The sequence below is a fragment of the Sciurus carolinensis genome, unplaced genomic scaffold, assembly GCF_902686445.1.
Source record: "Sciurus carolinensis unplaced genomic scaffold, mSciCar1.2, whole genome shotgun sequence".
In the NCBI taxonomy this organism is placed as follows: domain Eukaryota; kingdom Metazoa; phylum Chordata; class Mammalia; order Rodentia; family Sciuridae; genus Sciurus; species Sciurus carolinensis.
The window spans coordinates 493,789-518,484 of NW_025920213.1; the positions used below are offsets into that span (position 1 = coordinate 493,789).

General features: G+C 39.5%; 1 protein-coding gene across 1 annotated transcript in view; it reads left to right on the plus strand.

Annotated features, from left to right (window-relative positions):
- Positions 1-2,954: 2,954 nt before the first annotated feature.
- LOC124975117 (zinc finger protein ZFP2-like) overlaps positions 2,955-24,696 on the plus strand; it is a 37,644-nt gene continuing 15,902 nt past the window's right edge. The window contains exon 1 of the mRNA XM_047538002.1: positions 2,955-3,080. Coding sequence (XP_047393958.1) covers positions 3,078-3,080 — 3 coding nt within the window. The 5' untranslated portion in view covers positions 2,955-3,077. The remainder of the gene's footprint in view (positions 3,081-24,696) is intronic.

The window sequence follows — 24,696 nt, forward strand, 5'->3', positions numbered from 1 at the left end:
ACTGGTTCAAACCCACAGAGCTGAAGCAAGCTGCCTTGGCCTTCAGGTTCCTCTGTAGATATGTTCCCAGGTGATGTTTTCACATGGGAAATTTAACGAATTTTTGATCTATTGTTTAAAAATACTGTCTTTCTCTATGACATCCTATACTTATTTGATGTTTCAAAATGTCCATTTTTAGCATTGCTGTGACACAGATGAGCCTTCTTGTTGCAGTTTCCACAGCATGATTTTTTAAAAATAGTTTTTATTTGTAAATGGACACAATACCTTTATTTGATTTATGGTCATGTGGTGCTGAGGATCAAACCCCACGCCCCACGTGCTAGGCGGGCGAGCATTCTGCCACTGGGCCACAACACAGCCCCACAGCCTGATTTTACTCACCGTTCCTGTTGGTGCATTATACTTGTTTTCATCTTTCTCTGTCACGAGGAAATAAAATATGTTGCTGTTTCTTGGTTTTCTAAATTCAGTGCTTAGTAAATTTTACAAAAAATTTTCAAAGGACTTCCCAGACACTCCAGAGGCATCCAGTGGAGGATACCATTCCCACCGGGGAAGAGACTAGGGATTCATCTAGTGCCGACTTTCTAAGTGTAACTATTCAAGACTTAAGACGATAAGAAAAGGACGACTCATATGGTATAGTCAGGCAAAGCGGATCCCAAATTCAAGCCCAACTGCTTAATCATCTTGGGGCTTTGGACGTGTTTCTTTATATTAAACAGTTATTTGACCCTCACTCATAAGAAAATGCAGAATGATACCGAGGGTCAAAATGTAGGCAAGTCGTCAGACTTACACATATTCACAGCCTTAAGGATGTGCTTTTAATCCTCTGCTTGTCAAAACACAGAATTGTTTTCCCAAACCTTGAATCTGGGCTTTCCTTATTTGCTACGGCTCATATAAAGCTGTGGTCATGAAAGTGCTTTATTTAGGTGCCTATTATCAACATTCTTTTAATGTTTTTGCTTCTGCTTTTATAACCCTGTCATCTCCATGAGAAGAAGCCCACATGAGCCTTTTGGAGGATGAGATACAATGAGGAGGAGGATCAAGGTGCTCTGGTTGACAGCCAGCTCATCCTCTGAAGTTCAGCAATCTTATCAACCATCAGCTAACCACATGCAGCATTTGGACCCCAGCTGAGTTGAGGCTAAATGAATGACCAGCCCAATCATGAACTAATACATTTAAGAGTATTTTTATCGAGTGATTGATAACTAATACATTCACCAGAGGTGGGATGCCAAGATTCAATCACATGTGGCTTAGAAGTTATTTGGCAAACAAGGTGCCCTACAAGTGCTGATTTTCTTTTCTCTAATTTACAAGTTGGATCTCTTGTTAGATGGTGTTGAATTATATAGAACAATATGCAGAAATTATGCTTATGATTGATTCTAAATCTAACAGTGCCCATATCCGTAGGAAACAGATATCACAGCCTGGCCATAGGTCCAATTTGCAAAATAAGATTTCCTTTAATCTTCTTGAAATAGAGCTTAACTGTTGAGAGATCTACATACATGTGACCCCACACTCATCTTTTTTTGCAGTGTGATGTCTGAAAGGAAAATGGTTTTGTGCCCTGCATCAGGGAAGAAAGAGTGGAAGACTTCTTGGTCAGAACTCCTTGCTCTTTCTGAAGGTAGTGTCTCTCCTGGACTTCGAGCCTGAAGAGACATAATAATAAGAAGTGTATTCTTTCCCTGTGGCAAGAAAAGGAGGAGATCAAGGTCTTCTTCCTGAAGTCAGGGCAACCAGAGCTCTGCAAACTGGAGTGTGGCTTCTGTGAATTAAGATGTGTCGGGGCTTAAAATAGACTGAGTTTTGAAGATATAGCTCCTAAAATAAATAAAATTCATTAATAATTTTATATTGTTCACAAATTATAATATTCTGAATATATAGCTAGGCCTTACTTAGTTGCTGAGACAGAATTTAAATCTGTGATCTTAGTGACTCGGTCTCCTGAGCCCCTGAGATTATAGGCATGACCCACACTCTTTTTGTTTTTGTGTGAATGTTAGAAAGACTTTAATTACACTTTGTTTGCGTTGGACATTGCTCCCTTAGAGTATTGTTTCCCAGTTCAAAACTCAGATACCTCCTGATAAGGCCAGACAGCAGAAAAGTTAAAATTTTAAAGTAATTGATATTATATCATTTACATTCAAGAAGATACATACACATATAATTAATTAATAAAGTGGTATGAGGCTGAGGAAATACTCGCGTTGGAGAGCGATGGCCTAGCATGCGCAAGGGTCGTGGTTCCAATCCCCGGCGCCTCAGAGGAAAAAAAATAAAATAAAATAAAAAAAAAATAAAGGGGTATGATAAAGGTCGGTAGGAGACAAGGTTAAATGAAAAATCTTCCTGTGTTGATTAAATCCCACTACTCAGCGGATGCCATGCCTTTAAAATAGCTGCAGTGTGATGCTCTGGGGTCAATGTCCAAAACCTAAAAAACAAACAAACAAACAAACAAACAAAAAACCAAAAAAACAGAAAAGAAAGAAAATAGGCATGGTGGGACAAAATGAAATCCCCATGACTCCAAGATAGAGGGCAGCTGGGCAACTGAGAAAGACCTGTCACAAAATAAAATAAGTAAAAGGACTGGCAAGTTAGTGGTAGAGCGTCCCCGGGTTAAATACCTAGTACTGGACAAAAACAAATAGTCGCCAAGAACCCGTCACTCTCTTCTCATTCATTCCTTGGTTGGATGCCTTCTACTGTCACTCAGAACGTCATTCTGTTGTCATTCATTCCCTGGTTGGAAGCCATCTACTGTCACTCAGACCCTTGGCTCAATGGGCTCCGTCCCAGGGGGCGGGCCCTGATGTCTTGTCCAATCAGGAGCGCGGACATGAGATCTGTCCAATCAGGCAGGCAGTCCGTGAATAGGGGGCGGGCTTCCGCCATCCAGTGCGGATCTGGTCTCGCGAGCCCGCCATTCTTCAGATCTCTGTGCAGACTCGCTGTCCTGCGCTCCTCCTGCGGGTGTGGCGCCACCAGGAGGTGCCGGAAACCCCGGAGAGAGCGCCGGGTTCCCGACGCCCGGGATGGTGAGTGAGCGGCGGGCCTCTTGGGACTGGGGGCGGCTGTCGGGACCCCGAGGCCCTGGCCAGGCGGGAACTGGGGACGACCCTCCGTGGTCTCCAGTCTGCAGACTGAGTTCTCCTCGGGCAGCTCAGCCGCAGTGCACCTGGCCGCGCTGGTGCAGTGCAGGTCGGCAGGCCGGGACCCAGCACACCCTCTCTGGTCTCTGCACGGTTGCCTCAGCCCCTGACTGAACCCTGTCTGGCACCAGCTGCCCGCAGCCCACCGTGGTCTCCAGTCTGCAGACTGAGTCCTGGGGCAGCTCAGCCGCAGTGCACCTGGCCATGCTGGTGCAGTGCAGGTCGGCAGCCCGGGACCCAGCACACCCTCTCTGATCACTGCACGGTTGCCTCAGCCCCTGACTGAACCCTGCCTGGCACCAGCTGCCCGCAGCCCGGCATCGCCACAGCTGTGTGGTGGAAATTGGGCTGATCATCAGTAGAGTCCCGACTCTGTGTGGTTCCCGCGTGAGAACAGCCGTGTCTGCTGGGACCCCTTTCCCCACTTAGACTCTGGATGCAGGGGAAGCCGCATTTCCAATGCAGAAGTTCGCCCTGCAGCCTCGCTCTTCATTGGCCTGTGAATAAATTCCTAAGTTTCCAGCTCCCTGTCCACTTTCCGATGCCAGATTCTGCACTCCAGGCTGTGAACTGTTTGTTTCCCATGCTACAGTTCAAATGCACACAGTATTTTTCTAATTTTTTTCTCCAAGTACTGAATGTAAATTTAAAATCTATTTGTTTCTGTTTTGAACATTTTTTCATGAGAGGAAAGTAGACAATTCCTTGACCATTTGGGGGAAAAATGTGTGTGCCTTTCCCTTTGTCTTTCCTAGGCTCAAAAACTCACGCGATGTTTCGAGTTGAGGTTCCCTCTGCAGAGGTCACTGTGCGAGGCGTCCTCACTCCGCCCTCCCATCTTTCCCGGGCCCTGGGTTTCAGAACTGCCTGACACAAGGAGCCACGACTCCATGTCTAAGACCTGGAGTGTCTGCTGAACACCATTCCCGGGGTCTTGTGCTCCTGGAGAGTAGTTGGAATTGTCAGGTTGGAGCCTCTCAGGGGAGGAGCTGAATGTCCTGCCCTGGTTTCTCCTTCAACTAAAAGGCATCTCTGTTTCTTTTAGCAGCTACTGTGAATAGCACTACAGTGAAAATGAGAGCGCGGTCATTTCTTTGACATGCTGATTCGGACCCCTTTAGATGTGTACCCAGAATCGCTGTTACTGGATCATATGGCAGTTCTATTTTTAGTTTTTTGAAGAACCTTTATACTATTTTTTAAAAAACTGCCTACAGTTTATATTCTAACCATCATTCTATAAGGTTCCTTTTTCCACGTCTATACTGTGGAGCACTTGTTGTCTTGCACCTTTTAGATATTGGCCATTTTGACAGCCCTGTTCAGGCTGCAGGAGGTTTGCTATTTGGTGCATTAAATCCCTGATGCAGGTTAGAATCCAAACTGTCAAGTTGCCACTGGAAGAGTGTGCTGTGACTTTTTCTGGGATCTGAGCCTTTTAACCCCTTTTCTTCACTACTGGTGGGGACTGTCGCCCAAGGAGGTACTTGCACACCAGTGTAAAACCACTTGTTTGTGATCCAAGGAGATTTGCACATGCTCCGTTACCTTTGCTCACATAACTCAGGTTAGGATGGAGTCCCTCGAAGAAAAGGTATTGAAGTTGAGGGTCTCAGTGCATGAGTAAAGTTCTTATAGGAAGAATCATAGTTATTACCCGGGTGAACTGGGGGAGAGAACTCAGGAAGTGCCAAACTTCTACTCAGGCTGCCAGTGGTGGAATTTATTTTCCTCTTTAAATTCATGATTCTGGCTAGAAAGGAGCTCAGCTGTCTGCAACAGCAGGTGGCAGAGTGTGCTGGTAGATTTGGATCTCGTCTAGGGTAAACTGACACCTTGAGATTTAACTCACTGTCTTCCCTGGTTCCGGGTGATGGAGCCCATGGAAGTACTTGCATGTGCATAGAAAGTCACTTTTTCCTGCTATTTTGATACTTGTGTATGTGTGGTCCCTTCCTCTCTCAGCACTAGATAAGATGCAAACCACAGAAGAGTTAGGATAGATATAGTCCCAATCTTCGACTCCTAAGTCTCTCAACTCATTTGTGACCTGACTGTGTCTAATACACAAGTAGGTATTTATTTAGCATATCCATAGATGGAGGGAGAGTTAGGAGTCTCCTGCTCTGCTGAATTTCCATCGTTGTTCTCCATTGACATCTGCCCTTTCTTGTGGCATTGGGGTTAGAACCAGACCTTGCACATTCTGCACATACACTCTACCAATGAACTGTGCCCCAAGAACCTACCTTTAGATTGGGCCAATCATTCATTCAAATCTAATGTGATTCTTGATATGTTTGGATTCATACTGGCCTTCCTATAGATCTTAACAATAGAAAATTTACATACATGTGGATTCAGCTATGGATTTTGTTTGTATTAGGAATCCCTAGTCATTATTGATGCAATATGACAGTTTCATAACATACGTTATTGTCAGGTAATAATAGCTACTTCTTTTGTTAGCGTTTTTTGGCTAATTTTGTATATACTTTACTTTGCAGATGAATTGTAGGGTGTTTTGGTTTGTCCTTTCACTAAAAGGAAAGCATGCTGAAATTTTGATGGATAATGTTGAAAATTAACTGGGAAAATGATCATTTTTGTAAGGATCAGTTTTATTATGTTTGTAAGGATGAGTTTTATCATCTACGCATGGTGTGTGTAATTGAGTCTTTTATTTGCTTATGCACATTTTAATTTTCTGGTAAATTCTACATTTCCCTTTAAAGCATGCATACACATGAAGTATCACATGGCATGAGATAGCTCTCTCTTACTTATCTGAGATTTTCTCTGGTTAAACTGAATGTAATGCGACTAAATATGTGGCTGGGCCCTAGAATCCATTGCTTTCCACTTTCTTATTTGTCTCTTCTTAAATGTACACTCTCTTTCTCCACCCTCTGGATTCCATTTGTTTGAACCAGTATTGCTGTGTCCTCATATGTTTTCATAGTCATGATTGTAGTCATGTCTACAAGTCTATGCTGATGGGATATATATATATGTAATGTATATATGTGTGTGTGTGTGTAGTATGCATGTATATATTGTGTATACATACACACTTATATATATATTTATATATATAATTTTTCCTCCTCAAATATAACCAGAGTTCTTTCAGTCTTATTTGTCTGTTAAAAGCATGAACATTTGACTTTGCTGACACTCTGCAGATATGCTCATTTTCAATATCTTTAAATTTTGCTCTTTGCTTAGGACTGTGTTTCTGTACTCTCCTTTTCATAAAATGTGCCTTCTCCAAACCATTGAGACTGATTATTAGCTAATGAATTCTTAGGCTCTTTATTAGTTCAACTATTTAAGAATGTGTTTTCTTTTTTACCTGAGGTTTAGATGCATCCCATTTCTATGGCTTTATTGTGGTATAATTCACATATAATAAACTGATTATTTAAGGTATGTACTTTTATCTTTTGACATATGAAACCAGCACCACAATCAACATAGTTAATGTATCCACTACTCTAAAATATTCCTTAGTCCTCTTTTAAAATTCTTCCTTTCTGCTCTTTCCCACCACTTTTTAAAATTTTGATCTCATTGGACAAAGCAAAAGGTAGGATTAGTTTCAAAATTATAAAGAGCAATGAATTATCACAAGGGGACACACAATATGACCACCGTCGACATCAAGAATCAGAACATGGTTGGGCGGATGGCACTCGCCTGAAATCCCAGCAGCTCTGGAGGCAGAGGCAGGAGGATAGCAAGTTCAGAGCCAATCTCAGAAACTTAGTGAGGCCCTAAGCAACTCAGTGAGGCCATTTGAAAATAAAAAATTAAAAAGGCTGGGAATGTGACTCAGTGGTAAGCACTGCAGGTTTAATTCGTGGTATCAAAAAAAAAAAAAGAAGAAGAAGATGCCTAGACTACTCCTGCAGGCCGTCTCCTCTCACTGTTCACTCTCTTCTCCTTATTGTACCGTACTTGTAACTACCTTCCTGTTCCAGCAAGTACTGTGGAGGTGTTCTTTAAAGCAAAGTAACAAGTGTAGAAATGTTTCTACTAAATCATTGGAATATAAGCTACTAGGTGCAGCTGTGGGCCCGTTGTCACCTACTGCTGTATCAGGACTTGTATGTGCACATCTCATTTTATTTTCACAAATTTGTAATGTACGAGTATTTATTTTTAATTTAGAAATGAGGAAAATGTTATTCCAGGAGCTGAGTGTGCTGCTCACCGTTGATGACTACTTATCAAGGAGCTGTGGACTCGGTGAGCAGCAGTCACTAGGTCCATCCCTGGGATTTTCCTCAACTCTGAAGGTCATCATCTCCTGACGAAGTGTTACACAAGAAGTGCAGTAAAAATACCTAGCAAGTGTTGAGAAAATAACTTCAGCAGCAACTTTAATGAAACATTGCTAGAAAGAAAACGTGAGGTGCAACAGAGAACCTGCTGTGACCTCCAAAATAGATTGACTTCAGAACTAAATTCTCACATGGGTCAAGTGCAAATTTACTGTAAGTATTAGGGTTTTAAGTATTTATTAGAGTTTTAAGTATTATAGGCTGGGTACCAAGATTAGTCTGCCACAGGACTCGAGGGATGTATTTGGAGAGCAAACACGAGGCACTCAGATCAGGAGGTTTCTCAGGAAAATGTCACATTACCCGTCCCAGCACATTCCAGAGGAGAGATAGAGGCTCGGTGAGCTCAGCATCGAGGACTGTGGCCGGTGGAGGTGGAAGAGGCAGTGCCCAGCCATTAAATAGATTAGTTTTCTAATAAAATATTTAAGAATTTATAGGCAGAGTAAGCTCAGTGGATCTTCATGAATTTACTTATAAGTCACACAGAATAGAATGTAAAATAACACATCAGAGACCATCACACTTTTGAGTATAAGTTTAGTTTAATTTTGTTTGAATTTTTCAGTGTTTAGGTGTGTCCTGGGATTTCATACAGTGTACTTTTTACCATTGACTGAATTCCAAACGTACCTGAGAGCCTCACATTACTCTTAGTTGTCTTAGCTACAAAGGGTCCTTGCCAAGTGGCCTCTTGTCACACAGCTCCTCTGAGGAGGTGAAGTTGGCCTCGGTGGGTCTCGGCTCTGTGCCTGTGTGTGTGACATTCCCTTGTGTCTGGCCCCACAGGTGCCCACTGCTCTGTGGCCGCAGGTCTGGAACAAAGATCTCCACGTGGTCTACCTTGTGCGTTGTTCAGGTCAGATTGCTGGGTGGTGTGCCAGCAATAGAGTGGGCAGTGATGAAGGCGGAGGAGGCTAGTTCCTGATGGGCAGTGGCCATGAGGGCAGAGCCCATGTCTGACTGGAAGTGCTCCCTCCCCACAGCAGGAGCGTTGGGTCCTGTGACCTGCAGCTCTCTGCCCCCGCCTTCTTCCCCAGGGCTCTCAGTCCTCTCCTCAGACAAGCCGAACCCCCCACCTTTCTCCCTGACCACTTGCACGTGGCCGCATGTCTCCCTGAGCTCAGTGCCAGCTTAGTTTTCTGCCTTCTGATGTCTATCTTCTTTTGGATTCGGGAAAAAACAAAATTTATTTGCAATTTATTTACTTTTTTCTTGTTTGTTTATGTCACAGCAAATCTTTTTTTTTTTTTTTGATAGTTCTGTAAATCTCCCAAGTTTACATAGAAACTGATTTTTTAAATATTTATTTTCTATTTTACTTTGGATTTATTTTAGAACTAGATCAGTGCTGATCTCCCTACACTAGTTTCTGTGAGGTGTTTAACATGGTTGTATATCTTTTCCTCTGTTTTAAAATCAGGTTTATTTTGTGTTTACTTTTGGTTCTGGTGATTGAACCCAGGTGTAATTCATCACCAGCTACATTCCCAGTCCTCTAAAGAGTCTTGAATTTTGAGACAGCGTCTAGCTAGATGGTCCCATTGGTGCTGTCCTTGAAAACCTCTGACTTCAGTCTCACAAGTCAACAAAAGTGCAGATGCGTGTCACCAGGTGTGGACTCTTTCCTTCCTTATAGAATTCAGTACTTTTGTTTTCTCTTATTTGGTTTATTTCACTGTGTTGCTTTATCTTCACACATTAAGACAGTAATGTAAAATTTAAAAAAAAGAAGACATTAATGTTCGGTCAGTTGGCTTGGTCAAGTTATATATTCATAGAATCCCTTTACCACTGAGTGTAGTAGTTTAGACCTGGGTAAAAGCATAGCTGAAAGCGGGACCTGTAGCAAACACCTGTAGTCTAGCGACTGCAGAGGCTGAAGCAGAAGGACCACAAGTTCAAAGACAGACTCAGCAGCTTAGTGAAGTCCTAAGAAAGTTAGTGAGACCCTGTCTTAAAATAAACAATAAAAACGACTGGGGAGTGGTTCAGCGGTTAGGCACCTCTGGGTTCAATACCTGGTACCAACAAATGAACAAACGAAAAGAAAGACAACTGACGCTGGACATGCGCTATTCTTTATCTATCTGTGAATGTATATATCTATGTATTTAGCATTTTACTCTTAAATGACTATACACTTGTTATTGACTCTATGTTATTCTTCTTCTAAAGGAAGTACCTGTTGTCTGTCCTCAGGAGAGTGTAATTCCTTAGCTATTTAAACCATTGTTCTGGCAAGATTGCAGATACTAGATTTTAAGAGAGCAGAATTGTAAATAAAATGAGCATGTATGAAGTCTGTACTTTGGATCGTTGTTTGTAACGCTCCTCGCCAGTGTGTAAACGACAGGTCCTGGGACTCAATTGCTTCTCCATGAAAACACGGCTGTGAGGAGAGAATGGATCCCTGTCATCCCCGCCCCGTCCTGTGTTGGTGTGTTAGGTGCAGCCACAGGACCTGTGCACTGGAGCAGGTAGGAGAGCCAAGGCAGGGGCGAGGAGGCTGAGGCGGCCAGGACCGAGCCCCTGGTGAGGCTGAGCGCACTGAGGTGCAGGGAACCCAGGCTGGGCTCCAGGTGCAGTAACGAGGCCGCGCAGCAGTGCACGTGTGAGGCCCGCGAGGCTGTGGCCGACCTTGTGGAACTCTCAGCGTGAGTCAAGGAGTAGTCATACTAGTGAGAGTAATAGAATGTTACTTAAGATGTGACAAACAGTCATTTTAAAAGTAACAAATGGTATAGAAGAATAAATATAAGAAAGAGTGGCATTGGGTGATCTTCCAAAAAGAATCAAGATGAGAAATGTACCTTTGTGCTGGGGAAGTGGCCCAGTGGTAGAGAAGTTGCCTGGCTTGTGCAGAACCCAGGTTTAGTTCCCATGAATACAAAAATGAAAGAAAAGAATAGTTTTTTTTTTTTTTTTTTTTTTTTTTTTTACTGGTTTTGTTGGATTTATTTTTCCATCAGCAAACATATTTTTTAATTAATTTTTTTTTATTTTTACAGACACATTTTGATTCATTGTACACAAAGGGGGTTCAACTTTCCATTTCCATGGTTATACACAATGTAGAGTCACACATTCATGTCATCATATATTTATATATTCATGTCTCATATATATATATATATATATATATATATATATATATATATATAGGGTAATACTGTTTCATTCTACTTTCTTTTCTTCCCCACCCCCTTCTGCCCCATTCTCCTCTACATGATCCAAAGTTCCTTCATTCTTCTGTCTCCCTCAACATCCGCCTCATTATGTATCCTCATCCACTTATCAGAGAAAACATTCAGCCTTTGTTTTTTGGGGCTTGGCCTATTTCACTTAGCATGATATTTTCCAACTTCATCCATGTACCAGCAAATGCCATAATTTTATTCTTCTTTATGGCTGAGTAATATTCCATTGTGTATATATACCACAGTTTCTTTAACCATTCATCAATTAAAGGGCATCTAGGTTGGTTCCACAATCTAACGATTGTGAATTGAGCTGCTGTGAACATTGATATGGCTGCATCACTGTTATATGCTGATTTTAAGTTCTTTGGGTATAAACTGAGGAGTGGGATAGCTGGGTCAAATGGTGGTTCCATTCCAAGTTTTCTGAGGAATCTCCATACTGCTTTCCAGAGTGGCTGCACCGATTTGCAACTCCACCAGCAATGTATGCGTGTGCCTTTTCCCCCACATCCATGCCAACACTTATTATTGCTTGTGTTCTTGATAATAGGCATTCTAATTGGAGTTAGATGAAATCTTAGGGTGGTTTTAATTTGCATTTCTCTAATTACTAGGGATGATGAGCACTTTGTCATGCATTTGTTGATCACCTGTATATCTTCTGTGAAGTGTCTGCCCAGTTCCTTAGCCCATTTATTGATTGGGTCTTTGTATTTTTGGTGTAATGTGTTTTAAGTTCTTTATAAACTTTGGAGATGAGTGCTCTGTCTGAAGTGTGTGTGGAAAAGATTTTCTCCCACTCTGTAGGCTCTCTTTTCACATTGTTGATTGTTTCCTGTGCTGAGGAAAAACTTTTTAGTTTGAATCCATTTATTGATTTTTGCTTTTGTTTTTTGCACCACAGGGGTCTTGTTAAGGAAGTCTGGTCCTAAGTCAATGTGATGGAGATTCAGTCCTACTTTTTCTTCTATTTGGTGAAGGGTCTCAGGTCTAATTCCTACATCCTTGATCCATTTTGAGTTGAGTTTTGTGCAGGGTGAGAGATAGAGGTTTAGTTCCATTTTACTGCATATGGATTTCCAGTTTTGCCAGCACCATTTGTTGAAGAGACTATCTTTTCTCCATTGTGAGTTCTTGGCACCTTTGTCTAGTATGAGGTTACTGTACTTACGTGGGCATGTCTCTGTGTCTTCCATCCTGTACCATTGGTCTACCTATTTTGGTGCCAATACCATGCCATTTTTGTTACTGTTGCTCTATAGTAGAGTTTAAGGTCTGGTATTGTGATACCTCTTGCATCACTCTTCCTGCCCAGGATTGCTTTGGGTGTTCTGGGTATTTTGTTCTTCCAGATGGATTTCATGATTGCTTTCTCTATTGCTATGAGAAATGATATTGGGATTTTAATTGGAATTTTGTTAAATCTGTATAGCGCCTTTGGAAGTATGACCATTTTGATATTATTAATTCTGCTGATCCAAGAACTTGGGAGATCTTTCCATCTTCTAAGGTTTTCTTTAATTTCTTTCTTTAATGTTCTGTAGTTTTTATTCTAGAGATCTTTCATCTCTTTGGTTAGATTGATTCCCAAGTATTTTATTTTATTTTATTTTATTTTATTTTTGAGGCTATTGTGAATGAAGTTGTTTTCCTCAGTTCCCTTTCAGATGTTTCATCGCTTATGATTAAAAATGCTTTAGATTTATACATGTTGATTTTATATCCTGCTATCTTGCTGAATTCATTTATGTGGTCTAGGAGTTTTCTAGTGGGGTTTTTTCGATCCTCTAAATATAGAATCATGGCATCAGCAAATAGCGACAGCTTGAGTTCTTTTTTTCCTATTCGTATCCCTTTAATTTCTTTGGTCTGTCTAATTACCCTGGCTAGAGTTTCAAGGATGATGTTGAATATAAGTGGTGAAAGAGGACATCCCTGTCTTGTTCCAGTTTTTAAAGGGAATACTTTCAGTTTTTCTTCATTAAGAATGATGTTGGCCATGGGCTTAGCATAAATAGCTTTTACAATGTTGAGGTATGTTCCTATTATCCCTATTTTTTTCTGGTATTTTGAGCATGAAGGTGTGTTTTTTGTTTTGTTTTGTTTTGTTTTTGTTAAATGCTGTCTTTGCATCTACTGAAATAATCATGATTCTTAAGCTTAAGTCTATTCATGTGATGAATTACATTTATTGATTTCCGGATGTTGAACTAACCTTGCATTCCCGGGATGAACCCCATTTGATCATGGTGTACTATCTTCTTAATATGTTTTTGTATGCGATTTGCCAGAATTTTGTTAAGGATTTTTGTGTCTGTATTCATCAGATATCAGTTTAAAATTTTCTTACCTTGTTGTGTCTTTGGTTGTGGTATCAGAGTGATACTAGTGTCATAGAAAGAGTTTGTAAGTGTTTTCTCCTTTTCTATTTTCTGGAATACTTTGAGGAGTATTGGAGTGAGTTCTTCTTTGAAGCTCTTGTAGAACTTGGCTGAGAATCCATCTGGTCCTGGGCTTTTCTTGGTTGGTAGGCTTTTGAGGACTTCTTATATTTCTTTGCTTGAAATTGATTTGTTTAAATTTTGTATATCTTCTGGTTTCAGTTTGGGAGGATCATATGTCTGTAGAAATTTGTCCATGTCTTTGATATTTTCTATTTTGTTGGAATATAGATTTTTAAAGTAGCTTCTCATTATGTAATGTTTTTCAGTGGTGTCTGTCATGATATTTTCTTTTTCATCATGAATTTTAGTAATTTGAGTTTTCTCTCTGCTCTTTGTTAGTATAAAGGTCCATCTATTTTTTTTTTAAATTTTTTCAAAGAACCAACTTTTTGTTTTGTCAGTTTTTTGAATTGTTTCTTTTGTTTCAATTTCATTGATTTCAGCTCTGATTTTAATTATTTCCTTCTACTACTTTTGGTGTTGTTCTGTTCCTTTTTCTAGGGCTTTCAGATGTAATGTTAGGTCATTTAGTTGTTGACTTTTTCTTCTTTTATTGAATGTGCTCCCTGCAATGAATTTTCCTCTTAGTACTGCTTTCATGGTGTCCCAGAGATTTTTGATACATTGTATCATCCTTCCCATTTTCCTCTAAGAATATTTTTATCTCCTCCCTGATGTTTTCTGTTATCCATGCTTTATTGAATAGCATATTAGTTAGTCTTCAGGGGTTGGAGTAATTTCTGTTTTTTAATTTTGTCATTGATTTCTAATTTCATTCCATTATGATCTGATAGAATACAAGGCAATATCTCTATTTTTTTTGCATTTCCTAAGGGCTGCTTTGTGGCATAACATAAGTTCTATTTTAGAGAAGGTTCCATGTGCTGCTGAGAAGAAAGTGTGTTCGCTCCTTGATGGATGGAATATTCTATACATGTCTGTTAAGTCTAAGTTATTGATTGTGCTGTTGAGTTGAGTTCTATGGTTTTTTGTTTTTTGTTTTTGTTTTTGTTTTTTTTTTTTGTTTGTTTGTTTTTTTTTTTTTTTTGGAAGATCTATCCCTTGGTGGCAGCAGTGTGTTACAGTGACCTAGAATTATTGTATTGTGGTCTATTTGATTCCTGGAATTGAGAAGGATTTGTTTGATGTACAGGGATGCGCCGTTGTTTGGTGCATAAATATTTGTGATTGTTGCGTCTTCCTGATTTATGGTTCCCTTAAGCAGTATGAAATGTCCTTCTTTATCCCTCCTGATTAACTTTGGCTTGAAGTCCACTTTATCTGAAATAAGGATGGAAACCCCTGCTTTTTCACTGAGTTCATGTGTGTGGTAGTCTTTTTTCCCATCATTTCACCTTTAGTCTGTGGATATCTTTTTCCATGAGATGAGTCTCTTGCAGGCAGCATATTGTTGGGTCTTTCTTTTTAATCCATTCTGCCAGTCTATGTCTTTTGATTGATGAGTTTAGGCCATTAATGCTCAGGGTTATTATTGAGATATGATTTGTATTCCCAGTCATTTGTACTTTTTTTGGTTTTTAACTTGACTTGGTTCCTCCTTTGATAGATTTTTCCTTTTAATAGCTCCTCCCTTTGCTGATCTACATTGTTGTTTTTCATCTCCTCATGGAGTATTTTGTTGAGAATATTCTGTAATGCATACTTTGTATTTGTAGATTCTTTAAACTTTTGTTTATCATGGAAGGATTTTATTTCATCTTCAAATCTGAAGGCTAGTTTTGCTGGGTATAGGATTCTTGGTGGCAACCATGTTCTTTCAGACCTTGAAATATGTTGTTCCAGTTCCTTCTAGCTTTGATGATCTGGTCTGGGAAATCTGCTGATATTTGTATTCGTTTCTCCCATATGTAATCTGATGCTTTTCTCTCGAAGCCTTCAAAATCCTATCTTTATTTTGCATGTTAGACATTTTCATTATAATGTGCCTTGATGTGGATCTGTTGTAATTTTGTGCATTTGGTGTTCTGTAAGCCTCTTGTAGTTGATTTTCCATTTCATTCTTCAGGTTTGGGAAATTTTCTGATATTATTTCATTGAATTGGTGCTTCATCCCTTTTTTTTTTTTTTTGACATTCTGTGCCTTCCTCAATCCCCATAATTCTTAAATTTGGTCTTTTTGCAATGTTCCATAGTTCTTGGAGGTTTCATTCATTATTTTTTTTTTTTTTTTTGTGGAGCTGGGGATTTGAACGCAGGGCTTTATGCTTGCGAGGCAAGCACTCTACCAACTGAGCTATATCCCCAGCCCCATTCATGATTTTTTTAAACCATCTTCTCTGTTTGGTCAACTTTATTTTATTTTCAAGATTAAATATTTTGTCTTCAATGTCTGAGGTTCTCTCTTCCAAGTGATCTAGCCTGTTGGTGATGCTTTCCATCAAGTTTTTTATTTGGTTTACTGTTTTCTTCAATTCAAGGACTTCTTTTTTTTTTTGAGAATCTCTCTCTCTCTCTCTCTCTCTCTCTCTCTCTTTTTTTTTTCAGTACTGGGGATTGAACCCAGGGCCTTGTGCTTGTGAGGTGAGCACTCTACCAACTGAGCTATCTCCCCAGCCCACTCTATCTCTTTGTTGAAATGATCTTTTGCCTCCTGCAGTTGCTCTTTCATCTGCTTATTGGAGTGATCATTCATTGCCTGCATTTGCTCTCTTATCTTGTCCTTTGCCTCCTGAATCATTTTAATTATGTATAATCTGAAGTCCTTTTCTGACATTTCTTCTACTATTCTGTCATTGGATTCTATTAATATAGAATCTAGATTTGTTTGGAACATTTTCTTCCCTTGTTTTTTCATGTTGTTCACATGTCTTCTCCTCTTGCAGATCTAGGGTATTGCAGTTCCCCCGCTATAGGTTTATTGTGACCCTATAAGTTTCCAGTACAGACAATATGCAACCCTATACCAAATAGCCCCTATGAAGATGTTAACACTATTGTCATAATAAACAGAATGAATTCAATTATTATCTACAGTATAACAAATAGATTTGCAATAAGGCCCACAGTTTCTAATGGAGGACAAAAAGGATGGGGAGGGGTGTGGGATGTAACTATTAATAGGATAAGAAAAGATTATGTAGTTCTAGATTGCAGAATGAGTGAGAGTATAATCAAAAGAATTTGGTTGTTAGCATGAGAAAAGGGAGAAAGAGACTCTGAGGAAACAGGTAAACAAAAGGAAAATATAAAGAGCAAGAAAGGTAAAGAATCAAAACTTCAAAATTTTCAAAAAGGAGAAAAAAATGAAAAAAATGTGCACTATAACAGTCATACAGTATTCAAACCTCCCATTCTTCAGTAGCCTGAAGCATGAGAGGCACCTGACAATGAGCTCTAGTGTCCAGCAGGCATCTCAGGATGGGATTGGCCCCACCCAATGATGGGACCTTCTGCTGCTAGGATGATCCAAGATGGCCACACTGGCCACCAAATGTGTTAGCAAATGGGGAGCTGCAGCTCAGGGTGTGGCTTGGTCAGCCAGGGGTCCTGGAGTTGGGTTGTGGTTGGTGTGGTTGAGGAGTCCTGGAGGCAGGGTTCAGTCAGTTCAGCCAGGGGTCCTACAGGTCCTGACTGTCTTCACAAAATGGCAGCAGCCGTGTGTAACCAAACCTGCAGGTTCTGTGACAGTGGACTTCCAGGCAATGCCTTCCATTGCTAGCAGGCAGCTAGCAATCTGCTGGCAGTCTGCAGTCAGTCTGCAGGCTACTGGTGGATGATCAGCAGGTGGTGGGTGATGAGTAGGTGAAAGGCAGGTGATGGGCAGGCAAGAGGCAGGCACATGTGCCAATGGCGGATGATAGGTGCCAGATATGAGCAATCTGCACTCAAAAAGTAGTCAATATGCTGGCAGAGGGCAGGTTATCACTGGAAAAATGGGGTAAACAGCAGGGGATTGATAAGCAACAAAGACTGCCTCACCGAGAAACAGATATCTTCTGCTTGACACCTGAGTTAAGGAGCTACAAGGAACGCAGCCTCCCTCTAGTCCACCATCTGGATCTCTAGTTTGTTTTTTTAAAACAAAACTATAATGCTCTCTTTTTTTAGACATTATAGCTTTTGTCCTACTGATAATCAAACACAGGGTTTTGCACTTGCTAAACAAATACTGTACCACTTAACTACAGTAGGTCCAGAAAATGCTGTTGTTTTAACTTGTCTGGGTTTGAAGAACTTGCAGAATATTTTATATTTATGCATAAATTATATGTAATCATACATCATTATATAATAAATGACATGTAATTCATCATGTATTACATATACTTCATTCATATGTCTCATAAAGTTTTGCTTAGGGTATATGCTTAAACTGTAATTCTGTAGTATTTTATATACCTGTCTATATCTGAACATATACAGATATAGATAAACATGTAGATATATATACATCATATATTTATATATCTATTTTAATTCAAGGTGTTCATACATTCATTGAAAAGGCTACATTTTCTCCACTGAAGCTCCAGCTATCTATTGTGAATGAACAGTGATGCTTATTTTAGTTTATTTCTAGGTTTTCAGTGTGTTCCACTGTTCTGTTTGCATACACCTTGCCAAATATCTCACTGCGTTGATGACTGTAACTTCATAGTAAATGTTAAAGTCAGACGTGTCAGTCCTATAAATTTATTCTAGAGTATTTTTTATTCTGCATGCCTTGCTTTTCCATATAGCCTTCAGAATCAATTTTTTTTGGTATTTGTGAAACAGCTTACTGGAATTTTTATCATGATTATATTCAATTTATTTATTATAATTGGAGATAACTGACATCTTAATGATATTGAATCTTCTTAACTTAGTATATATTTACATCTTATTCAGTTATTTTTCCAGAAATTCAGATATTTTGTCATACCAATTTGTCAGATTCACGTTTTTGTCTCTTTTTCTTGATTTGAAAGTGGTATTATTTTTCATTTCCAATTCAAGTGTTCACAGATACACAGAAAAACAATTGACTTGTATATTAATCTCTTATTCTACAAGATTGGTATAATCTTGATCAGAACCTTTTGGTTCATTCTTCTTGATGTTCTACATAACCAATTATGCCATGTGTGGGAAAGGAAAGCAGTTTTACCTATTCTTTCTCAAACTTAGTGCCTTTCTCTCCCTTTTCTTTCCTTTGTTATTTTCTGTAATGTTGATAGGAACAGTCTTTGTTCTTCAACTGGTTAGTGTGATGGATTATGCTGATATATGAAGTTTAAAATTTTTTTTTTGTTGTCAGTGGACATTTATGTATTCATATGCAGTGCTGAGAATCAAACCCAGTGCCTGTGGCAAGCACTCTATCACTGAGCCACAACCCTGGCCCTGATGTATGAATTTGGAATCATCCTCCCTTGTGTGAAATAATGCCTATTTGATTCTAGTGTGAAATTTTGGAAATGCAGTGTGCAACACAAACGTAGTATATCTTGTTCTAGAAGATCTTAAAATTATTTAAAAGTAAAGTTTTGGGACATATCAAAAAAAAAAAAGGAAATCTAAAAGTCTCCAGGTGACCCAAGCTTTAAAAATGTGAGACACAGGGCTGGGGTTGTGGCTCCGTGGTAGAGTACTTGCCTAGCACACATGAGACTCTGGGCTCAATCCTTAGCATCACAAAAAAATAAAATAAAGGTATTGTGTTTACCTAAAACTAAAATTGTTTTTAAAAATGTGTGACACATAATAAATAATGAGAGCATTGGTTCACTATCACCCAAATAAAGCAAATATCAATGAGTTAACATTCATATAAAATGATTATATATAGAAGGTACAAACAAAACAAAGTGGGAACAAATCATCCTTAGAGAAAAATTCCAAATAGTAAATATTGGGGGTTATGCACAATAGGAAGTCACCAGGAAAATACTGTAGTAACAGCCTGCAGACAGTCCTCATTGAGGAATACAATACTTTTGGGTTAAACAAGGAGAACATTACATTATCTAGTTTAAGGTGAATCCTCTTAAACATCCATTGATACATTTTGTATCTTAATTTATTTGAAACCTATGATGATTTAGAGCAAAAATTATGACACTGTATTGTGGAATTTATACTGTGCAAATACAGCACTTGCAATTCTTGCATAAAAGAATCACAGCCTGAGGGTTTTTTTAATATTTTGATCATAAATTCATACTGTAATAACTATGCAAATTTTAATATGTTAAGATACATATTGTAATCCTCAGCACAAGTAGTGAAATCAAAAGCTATGTCATTTAAATACTGGTAAGAAATTAAACTGAATAGAACAGATATTTGTTTAAGAATGTGCTTAGGCCCTGCAGTTGTAATGGTGCAAAACAGGAAATAACCCAGATGTTTTTCAGTGCTGAAGTGAATGAACACATTGTCATGCATCCACACAATAACACATTGCTCAGCAGCACACAGGAGAATATTACTGGAGCATGCTACTGGGTTGTCTCACAAACCTTGTGTGCTGAGACAGCTAGACCTAAAATCTTGCTTGTTGTATGATTTCAGGCACAATTAACCTATGGTCCGAAAGTCATAACGGTAACTTGCATGTCGGGGAGGAACATTTGGGAAGATCCATAGATACTTTTCTTGGGATATTATGAATATTCTATGCTTAAACACAGTAAGGTTTGATGGGTGTTTTTGTCAAAACAGCAGTTAATATTGGTTACATTCAATATGTGTACACCTAAACTCCCCCCAGATTAAATAGGCTGGGACTTGGCTGGGGAGTGGGTAAGCACATGGAAGTAAAAATGGCACATAATTAGCCGATGTTGAACTTGGGTGGCAGGTATGTTGTACTGTTAATTTTATTTTATATACTTTAAAATTTTAAGTAATAAACTATCTGTATAAACATCAATATCTAATATACAACATAAATCCTTTTTTGGGGGTGGTACCAGGGATTGAACTCAGATCTCACTGAGTTGCTCAGTGCCTTGCTTTAGCTGAGGCTGTCTTTGAATTCGTGATCCTCCTCTCAGCCTCCCAAGCTGCTGGTATTAGAGGGGTACACCACTGCACCCGGCTACAACATTTGTTCTCAAGATCTTGATTGCCTCTTTGGATCCTGGTAGGAGAAATTGATCATTGGTGTACCCTGAGCAAGGCTGATTGTATTCCTTTGTTACACAAATGTGTTTACTTTGTGAAAGTTCTTGAATGCTTTGTGTATGTTTTTGTATGTATATTATATATCAATGTAAATGTGAAATATGATTGATTTGCACAAAACTAAGCGTCTTAGAATAACAGCAACATTTTTTGTTTCAGTTTTATAGTAGGACATGTTAGCTCATCTTATTTATTTTAATATTCTGAGGAATTTTTTTAGGGGGTACCAAGGATTAAACTCAGGGGCACTCAACCACTGAGTCATATCCATAGCCCTATTTTAGTATTTTATTTAGAGATAGAGTCTCACTGGTTTTCTTAGCACCTCACTTCTGCTGAGTCTGACTTTGAATTCATGATCCTCCTGCCTCAGCCTCTGGAGCCACTGGGATTACAGGTGTGCACCACCACACCCCACAAAATACTGAGGAATTTCTGTGTCCTATGTCCTTGTGTGGCCCATATATCTTTTCATTTTGGCTCCAATTTGGTAAATGACCTTGTTTTTATTTTTAATTATATTTCTTTCAGTACAAGAGTGCTTTACCACTGAGTTGCATCTTCAGCCCTTCAATTTCACTTTCCCTGTGACACAGGTTTTCACTAAGTTGCTGAGACTGGTGTCTGACTCCTATTCCTCCTACCGCAGCCTCCTGAGGGGCTGGGTTGCAGGCATGCACCACTCTGCCCAGCTCAACTCTTCTTCGGATTTAAAGTTACACATGTGACTCATGTTTGATTTTCGTGGACAGTGCTTCTCTACCAGTTTGTGTCCTTTTGCAGAGATCAGACTGCTGCTTCAGATTATGAGAGAATAAGCTGGGTTCCGTGGCTCATGCCTGTAATCCTCATTTATTGAGTGCAGCAGGGAATCCAAGGTTTGAGGTCAACCTCAACAACTTAGTGAGATCCTCTTTCTAAGCAAATCTTAATACGTGGGGATGTAGCTATATTTGTGAATATATGTATTACTGATGTTATTGGCAAATTGATATAACTTTATATTCCAGGTGAACTTCACTTGTTCTTTTGTAAGGTCAGCTATTCTTCAATGTAGGAAACTATCTAAAAAGGGTTGTAACCAAGAACCATCAATCTTGTGTTCTGCAACCAGACTTTGAATTTCTTTACCTGCCCCTGGGACTAGAGAAATCTGAGCCTGGAGCTCTGTTCACTCAGGATTGATAGTATGAGAATTATTCAGTCAGAGGCACAGAGAGATCCAGGTGCTGGAAGATGTGTAGAGAGGTTGCCTGGACACACCAGAAGCCAGGAAATGGTTATGTCTGCAGGGTTTCAGGTTGGTTGGAAGTAGCCAGAACTGGCTGTGGGGACCTGGGCTTTTCTAAGGTCAGGGATTGAATCTGAATTCCATTTCAGTTCTAGAACAGCTTAAGTCTGTCCTTTGTGGCCCCGTAGTGAGACGAGCCTGGCAGTCTGGGCCCTGGTTGTTCTGTCCTGTGCCTGATTGATTCCCTTGAGTGATCTGGAGTCTTCCTTATGCAGCTCTCTCCCTAACCCTTACACTGACCCAAAATGGGTGATGAAGACAGGTAGGGTCATCGTGGGAGAATCCTGACCCATGTAAGGGATTCAGATTTGTAGTAGCTGTGATCTGTAAAATTCTACTTGTTTCTCTTTCTTACCTTGAGGTCACACATTCTGTACCATGCTGGTCAAATCTGTGGAAAGCATGTTCTAGCTAAATGCTGTTTTCCTCCATCCAGTTCACTACTTATTAAATGTTTATCCCATGCTACATTTCAAATAACAAAGTACTGTAATTGATTTTTAAGACTTTTTATTTATATTTTATTTGTTCTAATTAGTTACACATGACAGTGCAATGCACTTTTTACATCATATATAAGATGGAGTGTAATTTCTCATTCTTTTAGTCATACATGCTGTAGGATCCCATTGGTCATATAGTTATATGTGTACTTAGGGTGATAATGTCTGTTTCATTCTACTATCCTTCCTACTCCCGTACCCCGTACCCCCTCCCCTCCTTTCACTCCCCTATACATAATCTAACTCTGATCTTCCCTAGCTCCCCCCATTGTGAATTAGCATCTGCATATCAGAGAAACCCTTTAGTCTTTGGTATTTTGGGTTTGGCTTATTTCACTTAGCATGGTATTCTCCAGCTCCATTCATTTACCAGCAAATGCCATAATTTTATTCTTGTTTAAGGCTGAGTAATATTCCATCATATATATGTGTGTGTACCACATTTTTTTATCCATTTATCCATTGAAGGGCTCCTATGTTGGTTCCATGGTTTAGCTATTGAGTTGAGCTAATATTAACAATTGATTGTGTAATATGATGCTTTTAAGCCCTTTGGGTTTTTAACTGAGGAGTGGGATAGCTGGGTCAAATTGTGGTTCCATTCCAAGTTTTTTGAGGAATCTCCATACCACTTTTCATAATGTTTGCAACAATTTGCAGTCCCACCAGTAATGTATGAGTGTACATTTGCCCCACATTCCTCACCAACACTTATTGTTGCTTGTATTCTTGTTAATTGCCATTCTGACTGGAGTAAGGTGAAATCTTAAGAGAGTTTTGATTTGCATTTCTCTAATTGCTAAAGATGTTGAACATTTTTTCATACATTTGTTGGTCAATTGTATTTCTTCTGTGAGGTGTCTGTTCAGTTCCTTAGCCCATTCATTGATGAGGCTATTTGTTTTTTTGGTGTTAAGATTTTAGTTCTTTATATATTCTGAACATTAATGCTGTTTCCAAGGTGAATGTGGTCCCATTAGGTTCTCTATTCACATTATTTATTGTTTCCTTCGCTGAGAACCTTTTTAGTTTGAATCTGTTCCATTTATTGATTCTTCATTTCATTTCTTGCACTTCAGAAGTTGTATTAAGGAAGTCAGATCCTAGGCCTACATGGTGAGGATTTGGGCCCATTTCTAATTCTATTAGGCTTAGGATCTCTGTTCCAGTGCCAAATCTTTGATCTGCTTTGAGTTGAGTTTTGTGCAGGGTGAGAGGGGTTTAATTTCATTTCATTACATATGAATTTCCAGTTTTCCCAGCACCATTTTTTGAATAGGCTATCTTTTCTCCAATGTTTTTGGAACCTTGTCTAGTATGAGATAACTGTATTTACATGGGTTTTTTCTCATCTTCTATTGTGTACCATTGGTCTACAGGTCAGTTTTGGTGCCAATACCATGCCATTTTTGTTACTGTGGCTCTGTGGTGTAGTTTAAAGTCTGGTATTGTGATGCCTCCTCCTTTACTCTTCTGGCTAAGGATTGCTTTGGCTATTTTGGGTTTTGTATTTTTCAAAATGAATTTTGTAATAACTTTTTCTATTTCTTTGAAGAATGTCATTGGGATTTTTAATAGGAATTGTATTAAATCCGTATAATGCTTTTGGTAGTATGGCCATTTTGATAATATTAATTGACTATACAAGACCATGGGAGATTTTCCCATCTTCTAAGGTCTTCTTCAACTTTTCTTTAGTGTTCTGTAGTTTTTCTTGTAGAAATCTTTCACCTCTTCTGTTAGATTGATTTCCAAGTGTGTATATATGTGTGCATGTGTGTGTGTGTGTGTATGCACACATATATACATATATAGATGGATATTTAGGGGTTATTGTGAATGGGGTAGTTTTCCTAACTTCTCTTGCAGTAGATTCATTATGGATGTACGGGAAAGAACTTAATTTATGGGTGTTGATGTTATATCCTGCTACTTAGCTGAATTTATTTATGAGTTCTAGAAATTTTCTGGTGGAATTTTTTGGATCTTCTAAATGTAGAATCATGTCATCAGCAAACAGAAACAGTTTGGTTTCTTTTCCTGTTTGTTTCCTTTAATTTCTTTCTTCTGTCTGATTGCTCTGACCAGTGTCAAGGGTGATGTTGAATAGAAGTGGTGGGGACTGAGCCAGCGCGGGACCCAGGGTCACAGGTGGTGGGGGAGGAGCCAGGCGGGGAGGTTCTAGTCCACCTGTGGCTCCGCCCTCTCCTTCAGGAGCCAGAAGTCACGGTGGCTTTCCAGGTCGTGGCCCAGAACCCAGCAAATGTGTCGCAACAGCAAAGAAACCCGAAGGCTATGACACTTGTCAGTAATTGTCAGCCAAATGTGGAGGTCAAGCATAAGGCCCACCTGACAGAGCAGCCTGGGTCACTTAATGGGTGTCCCAGTGACACAGGCCGGTGGACCTCGGACTCCTCAGGAGGGCTGGGTGCTCTGAAGGTGACCTTACCCCTGCAGCCAGCGCAGCTGCCAGGAGGGCATTCACTCAGAGACGTTTTCCTACTAGGAATTATAAACTTTACGCACTTTTTAAACCTTAAAAATGTGTAAAACAAAAGGGGGTGTTATTTCCTACATTTTTCTT